The sequence below is a fragment of the Tympanuchus pallidicinctus genome, unplaced genomic scaffold, assembly GCF_026119805.1.
Source record: "Tympanuchus pallidicinctus isolate F22 unplaced genomic scaffold, pur_lepc_1.0 scaffold31, whole genome shotgun sequence".
NCBI lineage: Eukaryota > Metazoa > Chordata > Aves > Galliformes > Phasianidae > Tympanuchus > Tympanuchus pallidicinctus.
Genome location: NW_026294749.1, coordinates 8154154 through 8179410, shown reverse-complemented (window position 1 = coordinate 8179410; position 25257 = coordinate 8154154). Strand labels below are relative to the sequence as shown.

General features: G+C 49.1%; 1 protein-coding gene across 12 annotated transcripts in view; it reads right to left on the bottom strand.

The window, feature by feature from the left end:
- Window positions 1–5300: 5300 nt before the first annotated feature.
- Window positions 5301–25257, bottom strand: part of ATXN1 (ataxin 1) — a 270887-nt gene continuing 250930 nt past the window's right edge. For 11 of the 12 annotated variants that reach the window (XM_052697780.1, XM_052697772.1, XM_052697769.1 and 8 more), the window contains 2 exons: window positions 14020–16045; window positions 5301–7779 (listed from right to left, as the gene is read on the bottom strand). In XM_052697780.1, the coding sequence (XP_052553740.1) occupies window positions 7249–7779; window positions 14020–15885 (2397 nt within the window). In that variant the 5' untranslated portion in view covers window positions 15886–16045 and the 3' untranslated portion in view covers window positions 5301–7248. The remainder of the gene's footprint in view (window positions 7780–14019; window positions 16046–25257) is intronic. The other variant, XR_008210032.1, reaches the window with a different exon arrangement.

Here is a 25257-nt window from a genome sequence, read left to right as displayed (position 1 = left end):
ATAGAATATGAATTCTTCCATTTTTTTTTTAATATTTGTTTTAAAAAAGCTAGTGCAAGTACAATATTTTACACTGGAATTACAGAGAGTATGCACGCATATGGAAAAAAGTTCTCCTGTCACAATAAAAGCTCTTAACTATGTCTGTATGCACTTAAAATCTTCTCCTCTTTTCAATAAGGTGCAAAACGTTATTCCCTCCCTATTTCTCCTTTGTACTGGCCATGTCAGCTCGATTTCTCCCCACCACAAAGCTGCGATGTCCCTTTTACTGGGCCTACGCTAGGAACTACGCTGGAAGTGTGATTTGCAACAACCCTCATGAGTAATACCAAATGAGAAGAAAAAAACCAAACGAACAAAAACAAAGGACCTCAGAAATGCTGAAGAATGGCAGACCCTCACCCGGCAAGGCCCCTGGCCGAGCGCCTTTGCAGCCGGCCCCAGCCCCCAGGCTGCCAGCACGGTGACATAGCTAGTACAAAACGGTTTTCAGTAGCTCACCCGAACTGAAAAAGGTTGGGAAACCCCTGCCTGTAACCCTGCCCCCACCCCCCCTTCTTTTTAACACTGCAAAAAGAACAGTGTTCAACAAGTTAATATATTATTCCAAAAAAAAAAAAAAAAAAAAAAGAGCAAATAGATAACATTAGTGAGTTTCAACATTAGCTGACTGTCGTGAGAGGTTGTATGTACGCCCTAACAGATTAGTAACTTTGCGAAGAGGCCGGCCCAACGGCCAGGCAGAGATGCCAATGTAGCCACCTGCAGCCGCCCCCAGCCCACGCTCACGCTCGGCTCCCAGACCGACCCGCCGGCTCAGACAGTTCTGCAGACCGCTTTTATAGGGAGAGCAATGGGTCCTCGGCTCTTACAGCAAAGCCCCGGGGGATCCCCGCCTCGGCTGACATCGCGAGGCCGTGGGTCCGGCCCTGGGGTTTTTGCACGTCAGCAATCCAGCAGTACAGCAATGACAGCTCAACGCGTGACTTAACGCCTGCTGCACACAGCGCTTCCAATGCATGCCTACTGCATGGGCGAGGGGAAGGGTGCAGGAGCTTTGACCGCTCGAAACAGAAGCAAACGAAAAAAAAAACAACCTTGGTGAAGCCTCCGTAAAATCCTCAGTGGAAGACTTGAGTCCTTTCAGATAACGACAAGAAAAAAAAACAACAAAACTACAGAAACCTTAGAGACTGTTATTGTATAAATACTACCTATTGGCTGAATGCACTTCATTGTAACGCAACTGGGGCCGTTCCTCCTGGTTCGGGGACACCTGGGCACAGCGGTCACCGCCTTGCAGGGGATGGGAGCGCTCTGGGACGTCGCCCCACCGCCGGCCGCCAGCTGCCCAGCTCAATCTTTGGACTAGAAAGAGACCCTCTCCTCAAAAATGGCTCCAGGATTCTCTCCTTTGGGCTTCTGGAAAACAAACACCGGTCTCTTAAGCAACCGAGATCATCACTGGAAACCTGTCTGGTGTGTCTGCTCCCGGCAGCGGGGAGAGGGGGCAGTGGAAGGGGCCCGAAGGCCACGTGGCCTTGGGCGCAGCCCTGCTGCTGGTACTGGGCTAGGATCCCTTGTTATAAACACTTCTTGCTCAGGATTATACTCTTTGGGTTTCGTCTGGAACAGGAAGTGCTGAAAAGAAGTGGAACAGCATCCCAGAGAGAGGAAAAAACGGGAGCGAGAGGCTTCGGGCGGGATCCTGAGGGCATCGCCGGGCCTCCCCCAAACCAGCCCTGTCCCTCGGTGCAGGCAGGAGGGACCGCGAGCCAAATCCCACAGCAGAGCCACCCTCCGAAGTGCCCGGCAGCCGCACTCGAGAACTGCTGCTCCAAGGTTTGTTTTCAGCACAGGAATAAACAGTGTGAAGCACGACTCCGCTCCCCAGAAACGGGACCCATGTAGTACGAACAGAAAATTAAGCACAGTTGTTCTTTAAGAGCCTTTTAAGTAATAATTCTTCCTGGCCAAAGCCAATACAAATCAGATCATCTAGACATGACAATTTCTATATACAAAAAACATGTAACTTTCAACCTTTCTCTGCTTTTGTATTTAAAAACTTTTTTTTTTTTTTTTTTTACAAACAAGGTATGAAACTCACTGTTCAAACAGAGCCATCTCTTTTTCAAACACTGAATGAATCATTCCAACATTCATTTTTCTTTTGTGCAATTTTTAAAACATTACCTGTACTCCTCAATGTGAGTGCTTCAAAAAAAGTTTCTATTTTTAATAAGCTTCTCAAATTAGGTTTACATCAAAAAATATTCCCACAAGATATAGTGCTACAAGAAAAGATCCTATCAGTAAAGGTAACACATCTGAAGCGAGGTCGTCTATGTAAAAGAAATTGTACTCTGGAGTAGAGATGTGCAACTCGTTTGGAATTTCCCTATTGACACAAACACCAAACTGTCCTTGGGACAGGAAAGCAAGTGGACGTGTAGGCTTATGGAATTCACACGGATTGATTCACGTGCAAACCAACGCTTCTGTCTGGCTGTGGGTACGCGTATGCAGATCTGCACTGACCGATCCTCATTTTTCTGTTTATTTTTGGGACTTCGGAGGGGCCAGGCGGGTAAACCAGGAAAGGAAATGGCTGACTGCACTCTGGAGATGTTTACCCCTCTGCTCTCACATCAGCACCGGCCAGAGAGCACTGATAGGCTCTGCTGGTACCTGCGGTGACGGGGAGGGAAGAGAAGTAAACCAGCTGTCCGAGTGCATGTCCCATTTCACCGCATGGAGCCCCTGGGCTGACCTCTCCGTCAGTGTGTGTCTGAGTGCCAGCAGGGCCAGGGCCCAGGCGCTGCGCCGAGAGCCCCTCTCTGAAGTAACACTATTAGTGTTTAAAACGGAGAGGATCCGCTCTCCTCGCTTTTGTTTTTAGCAGTATCAAGCCTGAAGTGAATTTCGCCGTTTCCGTTTTAATATTGGCAACACGCTTAAAGTGAAACAAATCTCTGCACGGAGTGAATTTTCATGATAACCAACAGCGACAGTTCGCGCTGAGCCTGCTGCTTTTGTATTGCGATATCTACAAAGTCAAAGTCATGAGATGCGGGAAATCCAAACTCGTCGGTGACGTTGAACGTCCCTACTCCAGAGCAGTAAAAGTGCTGCTTCTGGTCACATCAGTGTACCACACATATGCCAGCCCCATCCCTGAGTAAAAGGTGTGAAAAATTTCTAAATGTTCCTTGATTGAGGGAAACGAGAGCAGTGATGTCACTTCCCCAGCGCTGAGAAAATGACAAACAGCGGCCGAAGAACGCGGCAGCGGGGCGAGGGACCTGAAGGAGTCAGAGGAGCGTCCCCGTCCCGACGTCGGGTTCGTCGGGGGAAAAATCCCAACAGCGACATACAAAACTGTGAAGCAGGTCAACAGCAAGGCCAATTCGGGCTTCAGCTGTAGGACTTGAGGTAAGTGACATCAAACTCAAATTCCCCGCGATGTGGCCCAGACAAACTGAAACAATGCCTAAGTTAAACACTATAAGGAACAGTCGTTTTATATATAGAGATATATAGATAGATTAGATAGATAGATAGATAGATAGACAGATAGATATTTTTAGAAATCCCTATAAAGAGGTTCTCGTTTTATTTTCTTTGCCCTGACTAATTTCTCGGTGATTGTATGCATTTCATTGTAAACTAAACAGGCCTGCTACAAAAAGGAGGAGAAGAAAAGAAAAAAGAGACCCAAAGAAAAAGACAACCACTGCAGCCCGTGCCGCGGGCGCGAGGCCGGAGCCAGAGGCACCCCACAGCTGGGAGCAGGGTCTCATGTGCGCAAAATCCCCCTTCCCCTCCCCTCCCCGCCCCCCCAAAAAATAACAACCCCCAAACTCCTCTCTCGGTGGTTGTGGGGTGAGCTTGGGTTCAGCTTTTCTTCCTGGATCTTTTTTTTTTTCCCCGTTACACTGCGGAGGCCAGAGGCATGCATTTCAAACACACGGGGCTGCGGCAGGCCCGTGATTCACTCCACGCACACTGAACACAAAAGGGGTCGGTGAGCCCTGGGTGCAGGGACACCCGGCCCTCGATTCGCTGCTTTCTAGGGGGAGGGAGTTATTAGCAGGAAAAGAAGGAAGGAAGGAAGGAACTATTCAAGAGAACAGAAAGGGGAAACCAGAAGAGGGTATGAGATCTAGCTAACACCACACAGGTGAGTCTACGTTGGCACGTAAAGTATTGCACATCCTACAAAAGCCAAAGCACGGAAAGGGACAGCTGTTTGGAAAGAACCAGTTATTTCAGAATTCCTCAGTCTGAAATACAAGCACAGAACTAATACATTCCTATTGCTCCAAACTTCATTTTTTTTTATTAGTTTTCTGGTTTTTTTTTTAGTGTTAGTTGAATAGATCCAGTCAGTTCAATAGCCCCCGCTTCCTCATCGACCACAATCGTGAATGCGCGTGGTTCTCGTGGAGATTTTTTCCCAGTACGTGTGAATGACAGAAATAGTGGTACGGATGCCAAGTAACATCTGCGATTCTTTCTATTCCTTTACCATCGAAGCTCAAAAACGAAACAGGAAACGAAACGAAACAATAAATTGCAAGTGCCCTGAGCAGAGTATATGGAAGATTAAGCAACTTCTCTGAGCAGAAATATTACTAAGAAGCACTACCTAAGCTGCGTGACTGTGAGAAGAAACCCGCTCAGCTGTTTGTAGCCCGCTGAGAGGTTAATAAAATTCAAGGAAATTCAAGAATAGTTTCAAGCTATTTTAAACATATTTCAACTTTTTGGTGCACCCCAGAATATGGTATAAAAACAATGAGTTCTGGTGTGAGCTAAATTTCAAGTAACACATAACAGAGTCGAAGCTGGGGTTTGGGGTTAATCTTTCTTTTCTTAAATAAAAGCATTGCATTTTAGGGGAGAGGGAAAACGAGATTTTAAATAGGCTCGTTTGCTTTAGATACTGTATTTCTAATATCCAGAACTTTGATTTCCTTTCCTCCCCATCAGTACGGCTTCTTTAAAACTACCTGAAGGCGGGAACTCACCAACTGAAGAAATGATGTGAATGCTCAACCTTGCAGGGCCCAAGCCAGACCCCACAGGAAGCAGTGGGGTCCTCCCTCCGTTGGCCCCAGGCGCCAAGCATCTCGTGTGAGCGGCTGGCTGTGCAGCCCTAACGGGGAGCTGAGCAGCTCCTTCTGTACCAAACTCCTGAATCTAGTCGTCCGAATGGGAAATGAGGCAATGAAAAGAACAAAAGATCGTAAGAGGAAAAATAACATTCGGCTTGTTTTTTTTTTTTATATATATATATATAAAAACAACAAACAAACGCCTTGCTTACGTATAGAAATGTTTCTCATGGAAACCTCTCAGCAAGTCTGAAGACAAATTCTCAGAGCTGTCCCGGTAGGACCTGGTTCTGTGTGGCAGATATGGCGGAGACCAAAATGGACTGGGAAAGGAACGAAACCCTATGAAACGGCCTAGAGCCAGGCAGGTTAGTGAGTCATTGCTACATTTGTTTATGCTCTTTCAGACACCCTCCCCCCCACCCCACAACATTATTAGGTAAAAACTGCAGGAATACCACACAAATGATAAACTCAAGATGTGCAAATTGCAAGATTCTTTAAAGTCCATCTTTTTCAAAAACACTGGACAAAGATTTTTTTTTTTCTCTTTCCTTTCTCCTCTCTCTTATTTGTTTATTATCTGTCAGCTCGCATACGCCTTTAACTCATTCTCAAGCATTAAAGTTTAAAAAGTGCCTCCTATTAAGTAGTCCTTTGTGGACAATGACTGTCACATACTAGTTCAATAATTCACATTCATCCCTTTGAAACCACATGGAAACTTTCAGCGCCTTGCCTGTGAGAAAACTTTTCAGAGTCGCGTGTAGTTACAGTGTTGAAGAGATTCGTTTGTTTGCTGCTGCTGCCTTCCGAGCAGATCAAAGTGAGATACAGTACGCACTGAGCGTTGGACCAGGATGCTCAGCCATAAAGTGTGAACAGCATTTTAAGTGCTTAAAGACATTCTACGTTCCTCTTCAACATCGGGTTCCTGTGTCACACTGAAACTTGAAAAAAGTGGCACCGGTTGTCCATAATCATGAACCAAAAAACAGTACTATAGAGTTAAAGACCGAGATCTGCAACCTAACTGCAAACGACGTGTGCCTGTGATCTCAAAGGGGCAGTATGCATCTCCCTCGTGGAAGCAAATGTCCATGGCATAACCTGACCGATGCGTCTAACACTGCACAGAAACAGGAGCGAGCCTGAGCCGGGCACATCGCCCAGCCTGAGGCTCCCTGCACCCACACACACCTGCGCACACTCACACACAGCCATGCCACCAGGCAGCCCTGCAGGGTGAATGGTGCAGAACAGCCACCCCGTGTGTGTGTGTGTGTGTGTGCATGGCCTCTGGCAACGAACTGCACGAGCAAGCAGAAGGAAATGTTGGTGTGGCAGTTGCTTCGCGAGTAAAAATCAGTGCAGTCGGACCCCATGGGGGAAATATATATGTACAGATACACACACACACACAAATATATATATATACATATATATATATACATGCACATATATGTGTACATATATATACTATGAATCTTGAGTAAGAGTTGGCTTATTGTTGACAAGGTCAGACAGCATCTGATCCTTTTTGGTAACATCTGTGGGGCTGTGTCCTCCACATTCACCCGGGGTGAGAAAAACCTCCTCACGAGCCCCCACTGCTGCAGGGCTGCCTGAGGCTGAGCACGCACACCACGCGTGACACATGCACAGCACACATGACACGCACACCACGCGTGACACACGCCTCTGCTACAGTTCCCTTCTCCGCACCTCCCCCCCAAAAAACTGGAACAGGAACCAAAACAAGGGAAAAAAAAACAAAACAAAAAACAACAACAAAAAAAACCCCAACAGAATCACAGCTGGACCCTGTCCTACACGAGGTGTTAGAAAACAGGAGCCATGACAACACATTCATTTCCACTAAGGGTGTGTGAAGCAGATACTGCCCCTTCTGTAGCTCTCAGGAAACCTAGTCACTGACAAACACTTGTGGAAAAACATATGCACCAGTCTCCTGCATAATACCAGCTGCAACTATAACAACAAGGTTATAACATAAACCTAAAATAAGATGATAACATGTAAATACTGGGTTATTTAGTCTACAGTACAGTAATCTGGATAAAAATGACAAGGGATAGCCTAATTTCCTTTCCCCAAACAACATTTACTTTCCTACATTGGATCGACCTTCAATGCAAATCTTAACCTCCTGAGGAATAAAAGAAGGCTTGGGAAGAGTCAAAGGTGGCTCCTCTTCTGATTTCTCTAGTTTCCGCGATTCGGGGGCTGACCACCTTCTCTTCCTTGTTGCCGGGGGCTTGCTGGGTTCTGTTTTGGTGAGCAAAGGTGCTGCAGGCAATCCTATTTTGTCCGGAAACTTCAGTTCACCATTCTCAGCTAACATCTGTGCACTTCCCTGATTAATCCCATTTTCCTGCTCCGCATACCTGTGTCTACTTCCAGCTAGACTGTCATTCTTTGAATGCTTCAGCAAGATGCTAGCTGAGTCCACGGGCTGGCCCTTTTTAATAGAGCCGTTCTTCAGGTTCTTGAGCGTAAGCGATATGCAGACGTCCCCCACTGAGAGTTTGGAGCATGGCAAATCAAAGAGCTGGCTGGTTCTCTCGGGGCAGCAGGATGACCAGCCTTGTCCAAATACAAAAAAAGGGTATTCTACCAAGACCTCCACGCTGACCTGCAGAAAGAGGAGACAGCAGAGAGAGAGGGAGAGAGGAGAGAGTGTCAGACGGGCCCTTTGCCTTGGCGCACATGCGCAGCGGCCAGCAGTTGTCACTGGTGAGAGTCAAGCAGGGATTGTGCCGCTGCCATTTGGCTTCTGTGAAATCTGCACATGGCGCACCAGACTTCAGGCTTGTCCTTGTCAGATGGGTGTTAACTCTCTGACGGGTGTTGACTCCCTGAGTTCAGCACTTAACACAAAACCTCAACAGGAATCGATCTTTACCTCTATCCAGCTGCTCACAGGAACCCAGGAGGCAAAACAGTTTTGGCAGCTAACAAATTCTGCTCCCTGCCGTGCCCTCGTGGTACCTCAGCCTCTAGCCCATGCTTGCCAATACGTTCCAGCCAGAGGATGGCTCCCTTAGCTGGAAGAGGCTCTATTCCCAGTTCCAACATGTGATTCCCTAAATGACCACGGGAATGTCACCTCTCCTTTTTGGCCTCTGCCCACGCAGCTGCGTACTTACCAACATGAAATGGCTGAAGATGTTGATTTACAAGGAAAGGCCACAGGTGTGCGCAGAGCTGTGTCTGTAGCAGCAGTGATTATTACCTATGAAAAGCATCTTTCTTGATTTCACTGCTCAGTCCAGCCCTATCAGTCTCCACTTCACCCCACTTTCAAAACATGCATGGCTCTGGGTCACACCTCACCACCATACAGGCAGCTGCGATATCCAGGAGAGCAGACCAGCAGCAGGTGCCTGCCGCTCCACGACCCTGCTCACAGTGGATCATAGGGCTAACAAGATATAGCACCCAAATACCCTCTGATCTTTGTGCCGTGCCTGTCCGTGGGCTCAGACGGTGGATGTGGGCTCCTCTGACTCATGGCCTACAGGACAGAGCCTAACGCATCCCAAGGGCTCCTGGTTAGCAGCACCTGGTAGCTCTGCTCCCCTCCCCACTGGTGCCGCTCCCCCAGAAGCACCCGCCTGCAAACAGGACCCCAGGCAGCTCCCTGTGCACCTCACCCCCCTTGGCAGGAGGGCTGGATGTGGGATGTCCCATACAGCAGAACCATCAGATCATGAACATCAAACATTCCTCGTGGCTTTTGACAGATTAAACCCACTCTCTGCCCTAGCAGACAACTGCAATTCATGAGACAGGTCATTCCATGATGGAAAAAAAAACAAAAAACCCTTTAAAAAAAATCTATAAATATATGCTACAATCTTCATGACTGGGCCAATCGATCAATTGTCTTGATGCTCCACCTGTCCAATATAGAAACATCTGCCCCAAGTTTGAGATCCTATTCCAAAGACATCTCTTCTGGATTTAAATGGAACCCACTGTCCAAACAGAGCTGTAGGCTTTCCTAATGAATGCAGATTTCTCGTTTACTTGCTATAGTTTTTCTCTTCCTCTTCTCCTTCCTGTTTGCTATATATTTTTTTTCCTTTTTATACTTTCCCCACGCCATCAAAAGCAATGTGTATTATGGGTATCATCCATGCCTTACATGCATACTGAGTGCATTACACTCAGTAACACACAAGTTCCTCTTGATGTGAACATGCTTTCACAGCTTGCAGTGCTTCTGTTTTACATGGCATAAAAACACATGCCTGAACTGTGAGTCCCAGAAACAAACAGCCACTTTGGTGGTGGTGATCATGAACAATGCTAAATAATAAAGATGATGACCAATGCCAGAATCTCCATGACCCAGTCATAGTGCTCATGGGCATCTATTGATCTGGAATGTGTTTCCTCATTCGCTATTAAGCACTGTTCTAGCTAGCTGGATGTGGCTCTGGGCAGCCTGGTCTGGTGGCTGGTGGCCCTGCACATAGCAGGGAGGTTGAAACGAGATGATCATTGTGGTCCTTTTCAATCCAGGCCATTCTATGATTCTATGATTTGATTCTAGCTATGTGTGGATTCTGCTCAACTGACTTCTAATATCACCATTCTCTACTAGTGATAGCAGTCAAAGAACTTTAAGTGTGAAAGTTCAGAAGAAACACCTCCCCCATCATTCTCTCCTGGCACGAGAGAAGTTAATTCCAAAAGCTTCTTCTCCTGATATCTTGACATCGTTATTGTAAGGGTCAAAGAAATTTGGAATTCCTTTCTGTGCCTTTCTGGCTACTAAGACAATAAAGCAAGAAACCAAAACACTGGCCCCTCTTCAAGCACCCGGGGCTCTGCTGTCAAGTTACTTTTCCCAATGACCAGTGAGAGCACCCAAAACTTTTCAGTGCATTCAATGAATATCTCACTTTCCTATGCCCCTTTATTGCATGATGTCTCGGCCACGCTCAGCTGATGGAGAGCAATTCAGACTGCTCAGGAAGCAAAGGCTGGAGCTGGAGCACCACTGACACACGGAGCGCAGGAGGAGCTGGTGCACAGGGAATAACATCCCCGCTCTTCAGATACAGTGTCTTCACAGAAGAACACGGAAATTTGCATTGCAAGGCCCACTGCAGCAACCATTGAGAAGACTGCTAAAGCAAAGGGTGCCCAGTAGAAGTAAGGATTTGGACATTCTCATGTCCAGGAACACAACACAAAGATCACATAAGGGAGGAGTGGGAGAGACCTCCACCTGCTGCAGTGAACAGGCCAGCACTTCTGTTTCTGTGCCTGTGTCTGTGCCAAAGGTCAAGAAAAGGAGAGAGATGGGCGAAAGAGAATGGTTTGTGTGTGCAGAGATATTTAAGGGAAACTGGATGTCAGTCTAAAAAAGGTGCATCAAACTGACACCTCTAACTAGAGGTGGGCTTCTCCACCTCTTACATCTATTATTCTGTTTTTGAAAGAAAAGCTAAGACCCAAATGCTCATCTTTTCTTTTGAGGTTGTACTTTAGAAACGATTAGGAGCTGAAGCTCAGGGATGAAAGTGAGCATTTCAGAGAACAACTTCTACATCTCCAGTGTGTTGTAACCTTAACACAAATGGACGTGCATTGCTGCCTTCTGCTTGTTCCTTTCAGCAAAAGAGAGGACAGGTAACGAGCATGTATGTGTCATTGTAACGGTAAGATGTGCAATTACAAAGAGATGCAGATTCACAGCGCTTTTTTAGGCAACGCAAATCCAAGGGGAATAACAGCTGGACTTTGGGTTCTCATCCATTTGGTACTTGCTTCACTTCTCATTCATCTGCAGCAGGGATGCTGTGAAGTGGAAACATCACATTTCTCAGGGCTAAGGACAGCTGTTTCACCGAAGAAGCATGTGGGTTTAGGTGGGTTCATTCTCTTCTGCTCTTCCACACCTGGCAGAGGATGGGAATAGCAAGGCGCCTGGTGGAGGGGGAGTGGGAGGATGGCCTCCTTCTGCCCTAGCCCTTTGCTAGGAAGGAGCAGCGGTGATGTGGTACAATAGCAACTGCATGCTGCCTCCCTGTGTGCGTGAGAGTTGTATACGCTCAGCTAAAAATAACCTCCTACTGCTGTCCCTCAGTCAGGGTGGAAATTAGCTCATGTTTGCATCGAGTCTGAAAAGATGAGTTCATCAGCATTCTGATGGCTTCCCAGAGATTGCTGGGAGGAGTATTTAAATGAACGGAAGCTAATGGTAACAAGGCTATTTTTGTACGGCACTCAGTCGTTACAACTCACGTCCCCCTGATAACACCATTCTAAAAGGTCCCTCTTTACAGAAGTATATCTGCAAGAGAAACTGACTTTAATAAAGTATGTTGGGAAGCTGAACTACGCATGCACTGCATTCTCACTGCACTTGGGAATCAACACGGATCTGAGCGCAGCAGCACCACAGAGCCACTGCCCTGAGCAGCCAGACTGAACAGCCTTTTTTCAATGGGAAGAAGACTAAGCCCTCCTCACACGAGCAATTCTCTAACGTGTAATGAGTGCCACATGCCTGTTAATAAGGCTAAATGCCTTCCTACAGCCACGCTAGGCTGAGGGCAAGGTCACAAATGTAGAAACACTTCCCTTTCTCCAGCCAGGCATGGGAAAACCTGCACGGCTGTCCCTGTGTGCGGGGACACAGCTGATCTGGGAAGGGACCCAAGCCCTGGGATCTGCAGGAAACCGAAATTAAACCCTCATGCTAATGATATCTCTGCGTGACTGTCCCTCGCTTCAGTTCTGGAAGCATCCCCCGTGGGAAACACAGCTGGGGAGTATTTCAGCTGCGATGATGTCAGCCTGCTTCTGATAGGCTTCTGGATAAGGTGACACTTTGCTGGATGAGCCCGGCGCGCGTCTGTGCAGCCCTGGACCCAGCATGCATTCTGCCAGAGGATGGCAGTCCGCCCTCTGCAAAGGACTGCACCGTGCCAGCACATCCACCAGCCCATCACACACAACGTTACCTGCTGGCGCAGAGACCAGGCTCTGCTGCAGGGAGAGAAATGAGAGCGAGGTGACCACTGTGGAGGGCAGACCGCTGCTTCTGAAATCTCACCACTCAAGGCACCGGGGCAAATCATAGGAACTGGTTCTGATCCAAGGACAGGCTCCTACTGATGGGGCCTGTGGTATGCAGCTCTCACTGAGAGAGCCACGATACGGCTCAGAGATGAAAAACAATCAGTCCTTATCCCGAAGGCATCCAAGGCCCTAAGCTGATCTTTCTATCAGGCCAGTGGGTGATGCACACACATCTAGAGACAAAATACATGGGGAATCTGCACAACTGACATGATGCATGGCTGTGTCACATGCATCGGTTCCCCCGTCATCTGTGTAGTTTGGGAAGGATAGAACACTGACTTGGAGTTGGACTCGACGACAGTTGTGAGTCCCTTCCAACTCAGGCTGTTCTGTGATTCTATGAGAACAAGAATTCTGTGTGTGTGCTTTAATTCTCAGAATCAGATCTCTTTGCTTTTCATACTCCAGACTGTCAGTCACAGGTGCTTTCCTGCATCCCCTTCCAGTTCCCCTCTCCCTCTGGGCATCCACCTCTGAGGATGCAGCATCAGGGTGCTGCCCTTTGTAGCACTTGTGTTCCAAACCAAACCCAAAGCACTTGAAACAAAGTTACTTTAAACGAGCATCTCTAGGGATCATAATACCCCTTTCATCTAATCTGCCCCAGCCTCAATAGAACAGCACCTCAATTGCTCAGAAAACGAACAGTAGTAAGATACTGCTTTGTGATCAGTTACCATCTTATTGTAAGAGTTACTTTGGAAAGTTACAGGATTTTTCCTGTCCTGGAAACCAGTGAGATACAAAGTTCAGAAGCACAGCCTGCCCGGCCACCTCAATGGTTTTTCTTTCCAAACTTCCCTTGAACACACAGTTTATGTGAGCTGTGCAGTGTTTAAACCATCCGCAGCTGAAGCCTTGGTACAACTCTGTAGTGTTTCAGTAACTTACGTGTGTGAGTGGATGTGTTCCCAGACAGCTCCAAGCTGTCTCTCAGCCATGGAAATTCACAGCCTTGTGCCCTACCTCTTGCTCAAGGCTAGGATTTGTGCTGAATCTACCCAGAGCTTTCTGGAGTGTATGGTTGAAATCACCTCTGAGAATGCAAAACAGCCCCTCATACTGCTGAACTTATTTTGTATTTTAGTAAAAACCCACAAAGATCATGCAATTTCTCCTACGGGTTCTTGAGCTATAAAATACAGCAGAATTTATACCAAATCCTGACCAGGCAATGAAGACCTTGGGGTAGGCCCATGGGTGGCAGCAGATCCACCCATGTGCCTTGGCTCTGACAGTGACACACTGCATGACTGTACTTTGGCAAATCTCTTTCTGCCCAGTGTCTTGGTTTGCCCCTAATCTCAGACTGGTTTTTCATGATGTCAGGACAGGTTTTTTTCCTCACTGTGTGTTTGAGCAGTGCTGGGTGCAGACAGGCTGGGGCCTCAGGTGGTACTGCCTTGAGTACTATGACACTGCTGGGATTTCCTGTGCTGATCATACCCAGCGAGCGTGTAAATGCTTCCCTTGGACTAATAAAGGCACTGAGAGTCATCCCATAACATTTTAACCTGGGTGTAAGACAAGAGGGCAGGCTGGTCCCTCAGGAAGTCATAGATATCCCATTTTATATCCAAGAAACTACGCCTGTCATCAGTGTGACCCTGATGGCTTCACTAGCACTGTGAGACAGGTGGTTTTGGGGCCAGAGCCAGCCTTACAGAGGGATGTGAAGGTTGAAAAACTACCCTGGGCAGATCTGAAGCAGCTGGGGCTCACTGAGGTGCCCCTGTTACTCTCCCAACTCCCCGCCCCGTGTCGCTGTTACCTGTGCTCGATGCTCTCCAACCGCAAACTGTATCACAGCAATGCCTGGGTTATGGCTCTCTTCGATCCTCTCCACAGTGCTGGAGTCTATTTTCAGGTCATTGCTAATTTCCGCGCTCTGTATGAAATCTTCTGTTTTTAAGTCCTCTACTTTCTTCAGCTCCCCGTTGGCCAGCTGGATGATTGACCCCTTCATGAAGTAGGGGGGCAGCGTGGGGGGGGCCGCAGCGGGGGACGCGATGGACTGCACCACGGGGAGGTGGATCTGCGCCTGCACCATGGTGGCCTGGTAGGCGGGCTGGGTGGTGTGGGGCTCGGCGCTGAAAGCCTCGCTCTTGGGGACAGCGGTGGTGACAAACGTGTGAGGCACTGCTGCGAACTGGGGAGACGAGGTGACAATGGCCGGCGCGACGCCCGACGGCTCGACGTCGGCGCTGCCGACCGGTATGAGCAGAGGCTGCGTGCCAGGGATCACCAGGTGCTGGGGCAGCCCCCCAGGGTACCCCAGCGCTTGCTGCTGGCTGCTCAGGTAGCCGATCACCGGCGGCTGGGTCCCGGCGTAGAAGGCTGTGGCCGGCAGCCCCACCGGGAGCTGCTCGGAGGCGCTGTGGGTCGTCTGGATGACGGTGTGGGGGGACAGCGTGGCCACGGCCTTCACCCCCTCGTGGCCCAGGGCCTGCTGCGGGGACAAAGCATAAGAGCGGTGGGTTGGCTTTCCTAAGTGCAAGCTTCCCTTGTCGTTGAGGGCTGAGGGAGAGTTCTCTCGATTGGTGGCCTGCTGCACCTCCAAGTCCGCGGTTGGCGTGCTGCTGTTGGGGACCACCATGACGGAGGCTCGGACCCCTGAGGACTCCCGGGCACCGTAGTCGGCAGGGCCCGAGTGCACCACCACGTGCCTGGTCTCGTAATGGTGAGGAGCTGGTTTATTGCCTGCTTTGACCAGACCCATGTCGGCAGAGGGCGAAATGCCGTACCTCCGGCTCTTCTCTATCTCGCCGTTCAGCACCTCCTTGGCCTGCATGGCCTGCAGCCGGCCGCTCTCGGGCTTCTTGGGGGCATCCCTTGTGACAAAGTGCGAGGCATCACTGTACTGCACCACAACCTGGGAGGAGGGGCCAAGGGTGAGTGTGTGGGGGATCACCGTCTGGTGGGGATGCAGGGGGACCGGGATGGTTGGAGGAGAGACGTTTCTGACCGCGCTCTGGGGAGAGCTGGAGATGTGGACGTACTGGTTCTGCTGGGCAGGTGGAGGAGACCCTGCAGCGATCAGTCCAGGCGTTCTAACCAGGTGCGGCTCGACTTTGTGCCCCTGCTGGCTTAAGCCGCTCATGCTGGCCAGCAACGTGGAATAAGCCTCCAGCTGGGAGCGCTGGGATGGAGTGGTCGCGACAGCTGTGGCCGCCGCAACGGCGCCGGTTGCTGAATTGGCGGTCGGAGAGATCAGCTGCGAGGGGATGAACCCTGCATATGGTCCGCTGTACTGGGGCCCGACAAACTGGAACGTGTGCTGCAGGTGCGTGTACTGCACAGGGGAGACGGGGGTCCCGGACTGGGAGAGTGCGGACGAGTACACGGTGGGGAGCGTAGTGGGGGCCGGCACCGACCTGGGCGCGCTCGGTGGGGAATAGTCCAGCCCCGCCGGCGGCGGCTTGTGCAGGCCCTGCTGCAAGCCCACCTCCGCCGACGTTCCCCCGGGCCTGTGCCTGCCCCCGAGGCTGCTCTGACTGCCGGGGAGCCATGCTAGGTTGTCCGTGCGGTGGTTGTCATTCGGCAGGACCGGCTTCACCTCCGAAGGCAGGCTGGTGGCGGGGATCTCTCGCTTCTTGGGCGGCAGGCATTCATTGCTCCGCTCTTGGTTGGATTTCATCTTTCGCCGTCCCCCCTCCACTGTGCTTGCTTCACTGTCTGGCTGGCTCTGATTTCAGTCTGATAAATGGAAAGTCACATTTGATTTCTGCAAGGGATCCAGTGACTTCATGAGGAATCATCTCCCCGTGAGCACGATTCTCCAACGGCTCCTCTGGATTCTGCAACGAAAGGGTGGGTGAGGAAGGGCGAAATCACAATGTCAGCACTGGGGAATGGGGACAAAAAACCTGACGTCTCAAACCAGCACTTAAGAAAGAGAAAAAAGGTGGAATGCCAACTCAGCTGGTCATTGTTGCTCTCATCCCAAGGAGCAGTGGACAGCTGTGCTGTAAAACAGCAGCTAAGATTCTGCGCACATCTGTTAGCACATTCTGAAAACAATTAGAACTTCAGGCAGGTCGGAAACTCTCTGACACCATAAGGTGTCAGATTTATCTCCCTGTGACTCAGAGGCTCACTTCCTTCCCACTGCACCTTCAAGGTTCACCCTTCCATTCTTTCCTTTCCCTGCAACAACAGCATTGCATTCACACTACCATGTCCTAAAACGCCTGGGAACCTCCGGTGACCTCCTGCACAATATTTGCATAGCAGCTGGAAGCTGTGCACGGAGTGGAGGGAAGGTGGCTACTGCAGAGCCCTCAAATGCAGCACTGCTGCTGGACCAAGGAGGCTGTGGGCAGCCCAAAGACGCTCCAGGAAGGAGAAGGTAAAGCTGAGCAAACTCCATCCCTTGAGGTGTTTGAGGCCCTGGGCAGCCTGATCTGATGGGTGGCAACCCTCCCCATGATAAAGGTTTGGAACTAGATGATCTTTAAGGTCCGTTCCAACCCAAGCCATTCTGTGATTCCATGACTCTACAAACTTGGCCCCAGAGATGCCTCATTTGGGAAAGCGCATCCATGTCTTCCTGACCCCAACTGAGAGCCCCCACAGTGGTAAAAGCTCAGGATATTGTAGGGGTTGGAGCAAAACCACCTATCTGCTCTGCATCACATTCACCCACCCCAAGTCAAGAAGGGCAAAGTCAGGTCCTTACTCCATATTATAGGGAAAACTTCACAACTGAATCATGTCACACTTTGAAAGAAAACCCGACAGCCCTCCCCTACCTGCCTGACAGCAGCAATACACTTTAGGGAAAGGGACAGTTCCCAGACACTGTTCCTGGCTTTCTAGATGTGCTTCTGGCTGCCTGGAAGGAGCTGCGAGCACGAGTGCTTATACTTGACAGGCATTCTTGCAAGAAAAGTGTGCATTATGTGAAAGAAAAAGGGAGAAAGAAGATGGAAATTGGATATGAGCCACTTAATGCCGAGCAACAGAAATGATAACTATCTCATGGCAAATAATATTCCTTTGGGAGATTTCCATTCCTATTGCCTCACTCCTAATGAACAACAAGCCTGATGTCTGTAAGTGCACACAGTGCTTTGAAGACATACCAGGTTAAGGTGAAACCTATCTTTAAGAGCATTCTTTACAACTGTGGTTCTCCAACCTGCCATAATTCATCAGAAGCCCAAAGCATCCAACGGTTTGATACAATTTATCTCAAGTTATTTTTTCCATATGTTAAAAACAGAGCTAACAGCAATAGCCACAGAGACCCTACAAAAACAGCCTGTGGTTTTGCCTTCACCCACTCCACAGGTGCCACAGATCAGCGCTGGATTGAACCTCGAGTTGAGAAACCAGAGAAACATGAGCTGTAGGTTTGGGACCAGGCTGCCGAAAGGACCTACATTCTGGGGCAGATTCTCAGCATTCGGACAGAGGGAGGACAGAAGGAAGTTCACCTGAACTTGGGGCAGCCTCCTGAGAGAAAGAGCCAGTGATACCCAGAGCTCTGGTCTGCTTTGACCCCTCGGGCATGGGCAGCCGGGAGCAGGCCCTGCCACCAGCACAGGCCTTCCCCTCCTCCTCGCAATTGCTCGCTGCGTCTTGGCAACAGCTGAAATTATTATCTTACACATGACTTACGGATTTTTATTTTTACGTCCGACTAAAAATAAAATCGCCGAGCTCACATTTGCGCAGTCATCCTTAGTTAAGTTTAGCTCACTGTAGCCTCCCGCCCGGGGCGATCAGGCTGGTGGATCAGTCAGCAGTTCAGGGCTGGGCAGCTGAAAGGGAGCCTGAGCGTGGGGCTGAGCACGGCCAGCTCCTTTGGCAGTGGTGGATGAGCCGGCCAGCCCCACACCAGTCATTGCAACAGGTGGAGGCACACGGATTCCGATTTTTCCACATCGAAACTGCTAGTACAGAGCTGCGTGACACCCGGGGAAGCTTTGCTTTGTGGGAGCCGAAGCAAAGGTTTTTTTCTGATGAATAGGATGGAACCGACGAGTTCTGGGTAGTCCCCAAAGCCAATGCTGACGTTCTTCAAGAATACCATGAGCTAATTCTTCCATTTTTTTCTTTTGCGAGTCTTTCATACGGCTCTTTTCATCATCACGGGTGACAAAAGGGCTACCCCACATCTCCCACAGAGCACAGGAGGAATGAGCAAGCCTAATGGAGGCAGAGGAGGAGGCAGCTGTGAAGGCTGCCCCACTTTTCCAAGCCCCACTACCTCATGGTTCCACTTTGAACTCCAACAGACACAGGATGGGATGTGCAGAAATGCAAATGTGCAGCAGAAAGCAGTCTATCTCTGCTCCAAGACTTAAAAGTGAAGTGGTAAGTTTTCAGCATAATTCCAGTTCCAGCAGCAGCAGCAGCAAAGATAACACAGGCCTGACTGTGCTCTGCAAGCAAGATTAAAGCGCCTCCAAGGCAAGAGGTACAGGGCATGGTTAAATGCTTCCTAGCTGGCTGCCCCAGAAAAATGAACACTGCCCTCTGAGGTATGACACGCAGTTTATTATTTGTGTGCTTTTTTGGGGGATCCGAGTTGTTTTTCTGACTCTGGAGATTTCCCTTCTCTCTAATTTCAGAGCTGTCGATCGTGACTTGCAAGATATGCAGAACAGCAGCTAGCACCAGGAGATTTTTTGCTCCCGCTTTGTGTATGTGCTGCACAAGAGTGTGCGTGCATGCGTGTGCAATTATGGCTTGGAAGGTAAAGAGGACAAAGAGATCAGAGACAGCAGCTGGACTTCGGTATCTCTGGCAGCTCGTACACAGGGAGCATTGCTAAAGTCTCTGCATAGTCCTTGTCCGCTGGCAGCCTGCCCACACAAATTCCTGGAAAGGCTTAAGGCAGAAAAATAATCACTCGGAGGAGTCACCATCTGGGTGTACTCTGGTCCCGGAGGCATTGCTCGCTGGAGCTCAGGATGTGCATTTCTCGTGCACAGCTCCAGCGTGCCTCCGCAACGCACTTCAAACCTCGCTACGCCTCCCAGAAGGCTATTTTTCGATTTATTTCTTCTAACGAATCTAAAAGCCAAGAGAGGATACTGGATTAGAGCCTGAAGGGCTGGCCACCTTTATCACCTTTATCCAACACAGCACTGGGTCTCCTCTCTGTCAGGCAGCACCACCCTGCCTGGCAAGGCTCCAGCAATGAAATGCTCACAGCGTACACCCGAACACCATTCCCTGAATGAGCCCCGGCACATGGCTCTGTGCCTGCTGTGTTTCTGCAGGGGATGACAGTGCAGGCTCACACTCCTGCCCCATGCCTCCCGCTCGCCCCACATGACGAGTGGGCAACGTCAGCATCACCAAGTGTCAGAGGAAAGGAAAGGCACTCAGTCCTTCATCCCCTCCTCTGCACACTGAGGAGCTGGGCACCTCCAGGACTGACAGAGGCTACAAGGCAAGGGATGCAGAGCGCTCTGCAGCTGCACATTTCTGGCTGCAGCCTCTCAGGATTGCATTAGCCCTGCCATACGCATCTCAGTCAACAACAGCTACAGAAGTTCCTTATCTGACCCCACCGATTTCATGGCTCTCTGGCAGATTTCCCAGAAGGGCCAACTGGAGAGAGCCATTAATAAGGAACATGAAAACCTCTAACAAAATTTGAAATTCCCCTTCCCAAACCAAAGGATTCCTTATCAACACCGCATCTACAAGACAGACTGTCCTCTGCAGTGCTACCTCTTATTATGCTTCTGGGAATCCACCCCAGCAAATTGCTACAGGTTTCTGCAGAGCGAGCAGCTATTTTGTGCATTCTTCTTCTCCTCAGTGGGATCAGAGAACCTCTGGACAATACAAAGAGTGACTGACAGTGACCTCAATGACCCAATCACCCAGCTCCTCCACCCAGCCCCGTGACAGCTTCCACATACATGCAGCACGATGCAGCAGGTGGCCTGAGCTGCCCTAGCCACCAACTGCAGCATCCCTTACTCCATGTTTCTTCCAAAGGAGTCCCTATCAGAGACAAGCCCTCATCCTCCAGCATGTGCTGCAGATGCCAGCACCCTGGTGCTAAGCATGAGCAAATGGGCAGGCTGGTACTGGAAGCGAGGCTGTGTTTGCTCCTCATGCCATGACCCTGCCCGCAGCAGGGCTGCCATTGGAGAGCACAGAAATCCCCTGCCTTGTGGAGTCCAACCCTGGCACTTATAAACCATGAGTCAGAGCCCCTTCATGCTCCTGAAACTTGTGGTACAGAAAGAGGTACTGGCTCAGAAAGAGAAGATTTCTTAACGTGATAAAGGTAGAGGGATTTTTGCCCTTTTCATGACAATTTTAGCTTGCCCTTCTGTTGGGAGAGGCCCTTCAGTCTCGAGGCCTCTAGCTTCTCACTGCAACCCACAAGACCAGAAACGTATTATTTTAGATAAAAGTGGAATTTCCCATTTTGTTATCTGACATCAGGAACTGGAGTTTTGCAAGGCAGTGTGAGGTATCTCGGGGCCAGTGACAAATCTGCAAGAGCTGACAATGCTGATTACAGAGCAGTTTCTTTGCGGGTGAAGCACCAGGCTCCAGAGCTCTCTGCTGCTGGGGAGGGAGGAAGAGAAAGATGTAACCTGTGCAGGAGGGCAGAGCCAAGCGTGTAAGTGTGTACAACTTCACAGCCGGCCCTCTTGGAGCTGTATAGCAGAAGGGCACATCGGTTAGCCAAGGAAAAGCACGTCTGTAGCTATAAGGGGAAGACTTGAGTTTGTAGTTGGGCTGCTTATGTCCTGGGTTTCAATTTGGGCAGAACACAAAAAATGGTCTGACATGACATGGGCACGTGCTTCAGCAGCGCAACCTTTCACCAGAGTGCCACGTTTAAGCAGACCATTAGAGATCTGTAAAAGCCCTCCTGGACAGATGCAAGATGTAACCTTTATTTTCCTGCCCAGCACTGACTGCTACCAGCTGCAGGATGTCAGATCTGAAGGACCGGCTCGGCTGATATTACACAAGAAAATACTTGACTCTTACACCAATCTCCCACAGGCATTTCTGCAGCTTAAATGAGTGAATAGAGCTCCATTTATAAACAAGCACAATACAGAAATTACTTTGTTGATGTTTTTCCTTTATCTAAAATGTCCCAGATACAATGGGAGCTGCCTACACAATTTTCCATTGAAAATTTCACGAGTGACTGTAAGCGTAGCAACACCCACTCGCCACTCATTTTAACTTGTGACAGAAACTGTCATGCCTGCGTGAACACATTTGCACTGCAGATATGTCACAAAGGTCTCGTTCTGTGTGTCTCAAAGCGCTCCCTTACAAGCTCTCTTTCCTACCCGTGCCTGAACGACTTTAGAGAAGGTCTGGCTTTGTTTCCAGGAGAGATGAGTGTGATCCTCACAAAAAAATGATGGCTCTTGGGGGCGTTCCACCCCTTTGAAGCTGCAGCCAGAAGCTCCAGCAGGCAGCAGCCGGCTGAGCTGCCGCTGTACAGATAAGCACACGGGCTGCTGCCGGGGAGGAACACACTGCCACGCCAGGCTGATAGGGGGATGGTGCAAGAGCAGGGCTGTGGGGGCAGCTGGGAAGGCCAGCTGTATGCTTGTGTCCTGCACTGGGAGTCCTTCCTGCACACTGCTCTGCTGCTCGATTCCACATGCTAGCCTATTAGCTGCAATTAGTCCATTTGTAAGGTGTTAGAGATGAATTCATGCTAAATTTCCCTTGAAATGGATTTCTCTTCTTTCAGGCTCCATTCAGCAAAGCTGTAACTGTCAGCAATTCTATCTGAGCTCTTGCTCATCGCCCAAGCCAATACTTAATGCCTTGCCAAATCAGCCTCACCAACCATTACATCTGTCAAAACCAAATTGCCAGCAGCTCACTCCTGGCCTCAAGGCACAGCTGTGCCTGCCCTGTGCCACAGAAGATGCAAGGGATCTCAACATTCCCCTCTTCCCATTCGTTTGTTCTTTCTTTCTCTAATCCCTTCATTTTTCTTTTTAATTCAGAGTTGGTTTTGTGTAGGCATGCGCTACAGCATCACCCACCCCAGTCCTGCACCGACCCTCACCGGAGATGTGAACATTCTATGCCTCACTGCACACAGGAAGGCGTGCTGGCTTCCACACAAAAGAAAAAGCAGCCAAACCCACTGGTCTGCAGCTTCCTTCCTTCTACATGAGCAGCACCGCAGCACCAGAGGACGAGTTTGCTATTCCCCATCCTGAAGGAGCTTCCCTCCTGCACCACAGATGCAGAGGCAGCAGATCTAATGGGTAAAGGGAGTCAATTCATCACCAGTAGCACTTGGCTGAGGCCAGCGCAGCGAGGCCGAGATGGCCCCCATTGCTCTATCTGACAAGACAATGCAGAAAACCACTAAAAGAAAATGAAGTAATGAGGGTTTACATCAACATAGCAGGATACGCAGTCACAGGCTCCAGTCGCAATTAAAAAAAAACATTCCAACTACAAATGCAAATCAGCAAGGCTCTCAAGCAGGGAACACTGTCAAACGAAGGCGGTGTGCTAACAGCAGTGCCAGTGCTCTCAATTTAAGTACGTGAGAAACAAAGGTATGTAGCATCCAGGACTGCCAGAGAGAACTTGCTTTAAACTGCAGTCAAAAAGAACTGGGAGGATTTAAAAACGCCTTTTCTTACAAAAAGCAGATACAAGAAAACCTTTTTCTCCCTTTCTCCCAGCCAACGGAGGGAAGAAAAATAAATCACAGAACTCCCATAAAGGTTATTTATGTCGGAGTCTTGAACTTAGGAACTAAAAAATTCCTCCATTGGACACGCAGGTCTGTGAATCACAGCTTGGCCATCTGAATGGGCCTCGGGTAAAAGCTGCTGAGCAACAAAGACTCAGTGCTGCAACCGCTCAGTGAAAGCATCTGACCCATCTGCCACTCGGAATCCGAGGTGCAGCGACAAGTTACCCCTGACACCAGCAAAATGGACAAAAGGATGATGAGCTACCTGCAGCTGGTTTCAATCAAAAAGCCCAGTAATTACTGCAGCCCTCTCCTGTGGCTCATATGGAGCGCAGCGTGGAGCTGTAAAGCATTATACAAGTCTAATGCGCTGCCAGATCTCTTAGAGCAGTCAGCAGCCAAGTCACTCCCTCCCACCATTGGCTCAGCTTCATTAACTTAATCAGGTGTTCATTCATTCATTCACTCATCCATTCAAAAAAAAAAAAAAAAAAAAAATTACACTAAACCTGGCAAATAGCCAGTGCCATGCATGCAGAGAGCATGCTCACAGCAGCCACTGGGGTGAGAAGAAAAAGGGTGAGCTAGGCATTCGTCAGCCTTTGTGCGGGGGCATGGGCTTTGCACGGAGCCTGGGTGAACACGTACCTTTGCCACAGCCTCCCAAAAAGCACTGGGGCCTTGGAAGCTGCAGTGGGGGTAGATGCAGGCTGCGGAGAGCGTGGAAGTGAGAGCAGTCCTGTGAGTGCAGCCAGCAAGCAGTTATTCCCCAGAGCAATGGACTAATTAATTAATTTGTTTATTTAGGGGGAAAAAAAATAGGAATTGTGGTAGGATTGACTCAAATAATTTTGCTGTAATGTTCCTTTCCTTTCATTTGCACATATATTGCACAGCTTAATCCGAGCAGAAGGGAACAAAGCAGAAAAGAAACACACAAAGAAAAAAAAAAGAAAAGAAAAAAGAAAGAAGAGGAGCTTCACAGAATTGGTGATAGGAGCAATTGCTAATGGAAATCTATTTGACTCTTGTATCTGTAAACATAAGACTCTACAACCTCTAGCATTCAAGCATCAGATAGGAATCCCCTCCCTTGCTCAGCTCTTGCACTTGCTCTCCTTAGTCCTTACATGTAAGTTTGCAAGGAACATTATTTCTTCCCTCTAGCTGTCATCAGAATGACATTCACTGCATTTGTTTTTTCCAGCAAGCTACAAGAAAGCTGCTTTATGACTATTCCAAAAAGCAGGCCTCAAGAGTCAGAGCTGACTTACTGTGAAGAGCTTCACGGAGTGAGCCAGGTTGGGCAATAAGGAAAGGGGAGAGGTGTTACATTTCCCACAGCAGAAGCTGAGCAACAGTGTGAAAGCAGTCAGCATCTCTCCCCTTTATCTCACTCTGCCCTGTGCAAAAAAATACAGGATGGGAGGTTACTGGAGCAAGTTCATAACAGTGACATGGAGATACAGAGCACTGCAGCTACATTGCAGTACTGCTTGCAGATGGGCAATAATGAAAACTGGTAGTCCCTGGTGCAAGCCCTGAAGTTATTTCTTTTTGGTCAAAAAAACCAGCACAACGGAACACATGATGCATGGTACAAACAGCAAATCAGACACTCCAACAAAGAATCTGGAAAGGGTGATTAACATATGGCCAAGCTACAAGCCTGCAGTTTAGATGCACTGTAGAACGTAAGCTGAAGACCCCAGACCAACACCCATTATTCTGGACCCAGCTCTTGTATCCTTTCCTGAATTTCTCTGTAGGTGTATGTACTGAAAAGCACATAAGTACCTACTAGCATCTGGGGAACCAGCCACCAACACTTGGTACATGAGTTAAAAGAGCATTCTCTCCCATGAATGAACAGTGAAATATTGCTGAACAGTGCTTCTTTGACTGTACCAGACAACCTCAACGCAGTCTACATTCAAGTCATTCTCCTTCTCTGGAAGTTCAGTCTTGAGCTAAGGGCCTTTAAGTCATCCAAGAACCTAACCCTGTCTCTTTCATTACTATTGTCCCTATTTCTAATTCTCTAAACAAGATCCAAAGCTTTGAGTTTCCTTGTGTTCTTTCCACTTCACCTCCCTGACATTACTACTTCATTCATGAGACAGTGCAATTCTTTCCTCCTCTGCCCACTCTACTCACGTTAGCTTTCTCCCTCCCACCCAATCGGTTGCTCAAGTCTTCTTCCAACAGCATCTTCCCTTTCTTCCACCAAGGCACCACACCACAGTATGGCTCCATTCTGGTTCTCTCCGTCACACTCAGGAGCATCCAGTGCTCCAGGGGTGACTTCTAACATCAGAAACAGGTATATGAGCT